General features: G+C 34.4%; 1 protein-coding gene across 2 annotated transcripts; it reads left to right on the forward strand.

The window, feature by feature from the left end:
- Window positions 1–1,425: 1,425 nt before the first annotated feature.
- On the forward strand, window positions 1,426–5,000 carry LOC111911962 (uncharacterized). Of its 2 annotated transcripts, none has more exons than XM_023907731.2 (6): window positions 1,426–2,012; window positions 2,558–2,684; window positions 2,959–3,098; window positions 3,297–3,356; window positions 3,538–3,606; window positions 4,697–5,000. In XM_023907731.2, exons 1-6 carry the CDS (start codon window positions 1,782–1,784, stop codon window positions 4,766–4,768), a joined length of 699 nt encoding a protein of 232 aa, XP_023763499.1. In that variant the 5' UTR covers window positions 1,426–1,781; the 3' UTR covers window positions 4,769–5,000. The 2 variants fall into 2 exon arrangements, with proteins under 2 accessions (XP_023763499.1, XP_023763498.1); XM_023907730.3 differs by having other exon boundaries at window positions 1,430–2,012; window positions 3,294–3,356.
- Window positions 5,001–7,622: the final 2,622 nt, after the last annotated feature.

Genomic DNA, 7,622 nt, shown 5'->3' on the forward strand with positions numbered 1-7,622 from the left:
TGAATATACCATCTAATATTTACAAGTGAATTACTATGTAATATTCATAAGTGAATGCATTGTTTAATATTTAAATATGAATATACTATGTTTATTATATGATATATTCATATATGAATGATACTTACATTGTAAAAAAAAAATTAATCATAGTTTTTATTCATAACTGAATAACGAATGTACTGTAGTAAAACCTGATTCATTTTTATTCACTTATGAATAACGATAGCTGAAAATATAAAAAAAACAAATTTTTTATTTTATCTTAAAACTATATCAATATGGATGTCTATTTGTAGAGAATAAAAAATCATGAATTTTGATATATTTAAAAAAATTTACGATAAAAATAGTTTCTTAAAAATTAAAAAAAACGAAAAAACTATGTTTTTTGTATATATTAAAGTAATGATTAACATAGTTTAAGGAAACATGATGTCTATTCCTTTCCTATTTCTGTTGGCTTTTGAGCAAAAATAAATGAGTGTCTGAGAATGAATCCCCTATTCTCAACCTTTTTGTTTTTTTTTTCTCAATTTAACTCTTATATATATATATATATATATATATATATATATATATATATATATATATATATTCCATAATAAACATTCCAAAAGAAAACGATTTTTTTTTTAAATATTTATAATTATTATTTAAAAAAACACTTGTTTCGATTTTGACAATATCAAACAAATAGACAATACATGGACATATAATAAAAACCCTGAGATTTGAAGTGATATTAAACTTAAATAAAGGGGCTCATTTGCAATTAACATAAATGAAAAGTACTGTAATGTTAATACGGAGACAGACGCACGCCGACATGGGACCCATGTTTTGAAATGTTGGTGTTGCGGTTCACTGTTCCCCCTAACCCTCATTTAATCCTTAATTTACCAAATTGCCATTTTCCTTTGGAAAAGCCTGAAAGCATCACTTTTTCTCTAAAAAAGGAAATATGTAAGTTCTTTTCAGTCGGTTTATTGTCTCAATTTTGATTATTTATGTTAACATAATAAATAAAACTTTGACTCTTCTAAACTACTATGAAAATGTAGATAGATGATCAATTATTTAAAACTATAGAGTAAATTACAAAATTTGATCCATATATTTTATAAATAATTATAACTATAGTCCAAAAATTCGAATTGTCAGAATATCGTCGTAATTATATGGTCTTTATATTTTATTTAAAATTTGAAAATCAATCTATATGAAGACAAAAACGATATCCAATATAATGTAGAGAGCAAGTTTATAATTTATTGATTTTAATGGGTTTATGGTAAAGGACATTATTGTAATTAAACAATGACCCCACTTCGTTGCTTTTAAACAAACAAGAGTCAAAGAGTCAAAAGTTGATATTAACACAAACAATAAAACCGCTAAGCAGTATTGCATTATTGCATCACGCCACCGGAAATCAACCATCTCTCTTCGTACGTGGCGTTCTCTCATTCGTCAATTCCATCTCGTCGGGATTCAGATCACCACCAAAGCAAAAGAAAAAAACGAGAACACACACATACACACACACGTACTGTGTGTCACTCTCACCTCTCTCGCTCATGTGTTTTCTCACTCCCTGAAAAACCCCAATTTTGTCATTATTTTCTTGCTTACACCCTCCAGATGTCATCAATTTCCAATTCCTCACTGCTTGATCTTTCCGTTACATATAATTTTGATTGGTAATCGTTCTGATTTTACTGTTGCTTTGGATTTTTTTTGTATCTTCTGGATAATGCTGTAAGAAAAAAAAAGCAGCAATGGAGGAGAGTTATGTGAATAATGGTGGTGCTTGTGGGTTTTCTACTTCTGCTCAATTCCAGAGCTGTGGCGGTGGTGGTGGTGGCGGAGATAGCAGTGAGGAAGAGTTGTCCGTACTGCCCCGCCATACTAAAGTGGTGGTCACCGGAAACAACCGTACGAAGTCTGTTCTTGTTGGGCTACAAGGTGTTGTGAAGAAGGCTGTTGGTCTCGGAGGCTGGCATTGGCTGGTAATTTTTAATTTTTGTCGATACGATTGAAATCGAATACAGTGATTTTGAATGTAGTTTTGTAATGCGATTCAATTGGGTTTTTGTTGTTTTGAATTGGGGTTTATCTAATTTGAAGCTAGGATCATTGATTTGAAGTTTTTGGGATTAAATGGATTATTTAATTTAAAGAGGGTTTCGAGTCAATGGATCTAAAGATTTCTTCGCAATTTTCAATTCGGGTTCTATTAATTATTTATTCAACATTGATTAATTCCATCATTGACTTTTAATGTCATTTTGGTCGTCTTCTTGTGATCCATCTTCTGATTTTCCTGGATTTATCTGAATATTTAATTTAAAAAAATTAGGGTTTTTTGTGCTCCATTATTGAGTTCTATGAACATTCGCTTTCATTTCTGCATCTTTTATCCTAAAGATGAATACGAATAATACGTTATCCAAATTATTACAAATCTCGATTACAAAAAAACAAGCTTTTAATCTAGCTATGAAGATCAAATTCTCCCTAAAATCCTGAAATTTTATCGTTCGTATTATCTTAGGTCCTCACAAATGGAATAGAGGTGAAACTGCAAAGAAACGCTCTAAGTGTGCTTGAAGCTCCAACTGGTAACGAAGAAGACGATGATCTTGAATTCGAAAATGGACATTGGAACAGCTCTGATCTGGGTAACTTCCAAATCTTGAACCCAAAAGGGCAAAATTGTCAATTTTGTAAATTTCCAATGTCAAAAGTGTCTTTTTTTATTGATGGGTTTGAATCTTTTTGCAGTTTTTTTTTTTTTTTTTTTTTTTTTTTTTACATTGGATACCTTAGGCACATGGTTGTACTTTTAGCTATTTTACTCCTTGCTATAAACTCTATTATGCATTCCTTTAAGGTTGTCCATGTGGGCCCACATCCAGAAAAAATAATTGTGTTGTGTTTAATCCATGTTTTCAGCATCTGATGACACCCAAAAGTCGCATCGATCAAGAAACCGTCCTCATAAATCATCCGGGTCGTCACATAAGACCGTTAGCCGGTCTCTATCTTGTGACTCACACTCCAAAACCTCCTTTACAACTTCCCGTGGGTCCGTGGTAAGTCAACTTTACCATCAATGGTCAAAAATTCAACTGTGTCAGAGTTTCAGTTCCAATATGAATTGAGCTTCTTTTGGACACTGGGATCTGTGTACTTGATTTACATCTCACATGATGTTTTATTGGACTGGGTGAGCCAGCTCACAGGTTGTTGTAAAAGTAATCTTTTTATTTTGTAACGTTTTTTTTCAGAAGGTTGATCTTAGCAAACTAGAGATGGCTGCCTTGCGGAGATATTGGCGACACTTTAAGCTTGTGAGTAAAATTAATATAAGAAATTATAGTGTGGGACTCTCAGTTCCAATTTGGATTGAGGCTCCTTGTGAGTGTATAGCCAGTTTAGGAGTTGCTGAAAGAATAACTTTTTTGCAGATTCAGTATATGAATATGTATATAAATGTATAATGACAAATTTTGATATTTGTGTAAATTTCAGGCGGGTGCGATCCCGAATCCGTCGAAGGAGCAACTTGTTGACATTGTTCAAAGGCATTTCATGTCACAGGTATTTTCTAGCTTTTTGTAACTAGTGAGGTATGGATATTATTGGGCTCACTTTTAAGGCCCACAAAGATTGGAAAACTCTATTAGGCCCAATTTGTTATGTAGTACCCAACAAAACAAAGACATGACATGACAGTCTATTACTCCGTTTGGTTTGATCGTGTACTAGTCTGGAATTGAGACAACTTTTTAAATTTTGTCCCATCCAAAAAAAAGTTAATCTCATAAAAGACCTTGTATTTTGTGTTTTTTGCGGATTAAACCTCAACTTTATTTTTTGCGTGACAAAGAATTTGTATTTTTTCATTTTTTCTGAAAAGCCCTCGACTTTGTATTTTTTTTTTTCCGAAAAAACCCTCAACCTTCTAAATGCTTCCAAATAAACCCTCAACCTTTTTAGTTTTTTTTGAAAAAACCCTCATATTTTACAATTTTTTTGAAAGGATTAATCTAAAAAAAGACCCTATATTTTGTGTTTTTTTTTTTTTTTTTTTTTTTTTCCGGATTAAACCTCAAATTATTTATTTTCCTGAAAAACACCTTGTATTTTTTCATTTTTTCTGATTGGCCCTTTTAGTCATTTTTTTTCCTTAAAAAAATGTAAAATGTGTATTTTTTTTTAAGAAAAACTGAAAAAAGTTGAGGGTCTATTTGAAGCATTTAGAAGGTCGAGGGTTTTTTTTGGAAAAAAAATACAAACTTGAGGGTTTTTTCGGAAAAAATGAAAAAAATTCAAGGTTTAATCTGGAAAAACCAAAAAATATAAGGTCGTTTTTGAGGTTGACCTTTTTTGAAAAAAAAAATGATCGGAAAAAAAAGAAAAAAAATACAAGGTCTTTTTCATGCAAAAAAAATAAATTTGAGGTTTAATCCGAAAAAAAACATAAAATATAAGGATTTTTATGAGATCAACCATCCAAAAAAGTGGACTAAGTTAGGGCATGGATTAATTCTCGATATCTTGTTTGTGAAAAAGACATGAATGCCCTTCTCAACCTCATCATATAAAAATAAAATAGTCGTAGAAAGCTTGTTCTGTCCTGTTCTGTTCTGTCGAAATAACTAACAGAGATTTGTGGTGTTGTGTGAAGACACTGGATGAGTTGCAGGTGATTGTAGGGTTTGCACAGGCAGCAAAGAAGCTGAAGACGGTATGCAAATGATTTAGGTTGCATTATCTCTCTAAGTGCAGTAACAAAAAGGGAGAGATATTGTTCGACTAACAGATACTTTTGTGTTGTGGGAGTTAATGAGAGTTGTAAAATGGGTTTTATGGTGTTGCTTTCATGTTATGTGTAGATATATGTAGAGTCAGTCTCAAGTCTCAACTCAAAACAAAAGACCTTTGCATTTTTGGCTTTTCAATGCAAGGCAATGCCGTTTGTTTTTGAGCCATTTCCTTTTTCCATATAATCCATCTACAACTAAAAAAAATAAAAATAAATACTTGATCCAATGATAGATATTTAGAATGGATGACAGAAGTATTTTGTAATTAGGAAAATATGTATGCATGCATTATCAGAAGGAAAGAGGATGGTGTGAATTGTGAATGAACATCCCACATGCAACTTTTAACTTGTCTTATGTAAATAATTAATAAGTACCTACTATTTTTAAAAAAAAAAAAATATTAGAATATTTGAAAGTAATATGAAAACGAAACAGGTTATGTTACTTTAAAAATGGTTTTAGTGAAAGATTAATTTGTAGTTGAATTTGGGAGTTTTTTTACTAAAGCCTTGTGACTGAAAAAAAATATTTACCCACTAAGGGTAGTTTAGAAAATATTTATTTTATTAATTGTAGGTTTAATTATAAAAAAAAAAGGAAATTATTAATTCTTACCTACCCTCACGTTTCTCATGCATATCTATCTTTCACCTTCTTCCTCCATCAACCGATTTCTCCATCAGTCTCCGGCAGCCCTACCTCCTCCCTGCATTTGCCATTTCCAGTGAGCTGTTCTATATGTTTCTTCCTCCCTCACCGTCTCCGGCTGCACCACCTCCTCTGTATCTGCCATTTCAGGTGAGCCGTTCTACATGTTTCTTTCTCTCTCACCGCCTCCCTATGCCTATTAGCTTCTCACCGACTGCGTTTAATACCTGCCTACACCTATCATCATAGGTAAGACTCCTATTAGTTTCCATCCTCGATTGTTCTTTCCAAAAATCGGAGTCGGGTACGTGTTTGGGTGAGAATCTTAATGTACATACTACATAATCTCAAGTTGAATCTAAATGAACAGATTATCGGAGACCATAATAACAATTAGATTCAAACATTAATGGAGCCGAAGCAACCTGTAGATGTAGATGATGCCATCAAAATTCACCAAGAAGCTAAACTTGATAGCAACAACGAAGCTACATATTCTAGAAGCCGCCTGATATGCTATGTAAAAATCATTTATCTCAAATTCATTTTTGCCTACTTTTCTGATTAAATATGCTCAACCCTTGGTCTTGATCGACCTATTTTAGTCGATCCTTTATACTAGTTTAGTAGTTTCAAGTTAGGTTTGCTTTGCTTTTATTTGTATTTCGAGTTTTAGGTCTAATTTTGGGTTCTTTAAGAATTTGGGTTTGGTAATCTGTTGCCGGAAAAAGTTAGTGGTAGGCTATATCAAGGTGGTGAAGTTAGCAAAGAGCTTCTTTGAAGTCAAAGGTTAAAGTCTTCTTGTAGACATAAGTTAAATTAAGGGTAAATGACGCAACGTGGTACCATGTATTTCGACTTTACCCTTTTAGTTCAAAAAGTTATTTTCTTGCCCTCCAAGGGAACAAAGTTGTTTTTGTCGGGTTTAAAATGTCATTTCGAATTTTTGAAGGGGTAAACTGGTTACCCCTTTGCCATGTCACTAGATGAATGCTAGATAAAAACCTTTCTTATCAAATGAAGGCCCACCTCTCTCTCTCTCTCTCTCTCTCTCTCTCTCTCTCTCTCTCTCTCTCTCTCCAAGACATCGTCTTCTCCAAACCCACTCTACCCTCTCTTTTTTCTCTCCTGTTGGAAATGTTCCCTACAATACACAAGAAGCCTAGGTACATCTCTTCTTCCCTTAACTCTCAATATCTGCTCCCATCTTCTTGTGGTTGGTTCCACCACCGCTCGATGGTTGGAGCGTATGCCATTCCCGACAGAGTTACTACTTCCGTCATGCGACATGGTGTTCCACCAGGGGCAACACCGCTCCGTTCGCACTCAAATACGTCTCGACGGACGACTTCAGCTTGAACTGAAACCCGTCCCTCACTCACCGGCTGCCACTTAATTACTAGATCTCCGGTGTTGTTCGTCAACGATTGGACGACTTTGTTCCCGTCATGCCAAAGAAGAAAGGCGTGTTGGTCGCCGTTAAGTAACGACCATAACAACTTTTAAGACAGATAACATGGTCGTTTGATTCGACATGCTCCACCAGCCACCGTGCAGCGCGTGTTGAGGCGGAGCTGCGACTTTGACATACGGTTTTGAGGTCGTCACCGCCGACGAGATATTTATTGAGATGCTTTTTAGTCTTATAGTCATTGCTTAGGTTTTGCTCCGATCAACAGAAAAAAACGAGGGGGAATGGAAATGGTGGTGCCTCTTAGTGGTGAAGGAAAAAGGGGTTGTAGGTGGCTGACAAAAGAGCTCTAACAACAACAATTATGGTGGGTGTTGGTGATTTCCGGTGGGGAACAAGATGGTAGCAATGGTGGCACAAGTCCAAGAATGAGAGGGAGGTTATGGCGGTGGTTTTTTTAGGTGTTTGATTAATCTAAGTAGTGGGGGGATATAAGGTGGAGTTTGTGGTGGATGGGTTCAAAAGGAAGAAACAAGTTTTTCACATTTTCATGTATATCACCATTTTGAAGGGAAAAAATTTAGCAGGTTTCTTCATTGTTGACTTTCAAGGGGGGGGGGGGGGTGAGGGGGGAGAGAGAGAGAGAGAGAGAGAGAGAGAGAGAGAGAGATGGTGGGACCCAATTTTTATTATTCTTTTTTTTACTAAAAAAAATTTCAAATCAT

This window comes from Lactuca sativa, chromosome 4 (assembly GCF_002870075.4).
Source record: "Lactuca sativa cultivar Salinas chromosome 4, Lsat_Salinas_v11, whole genome shotgun sequence".
NCBI lineage: Eukaryota > Viridiplantae > Streptophyta > Magnoliopsida > Asterales > Asteraceae > Lactuca > Lactuca sativa.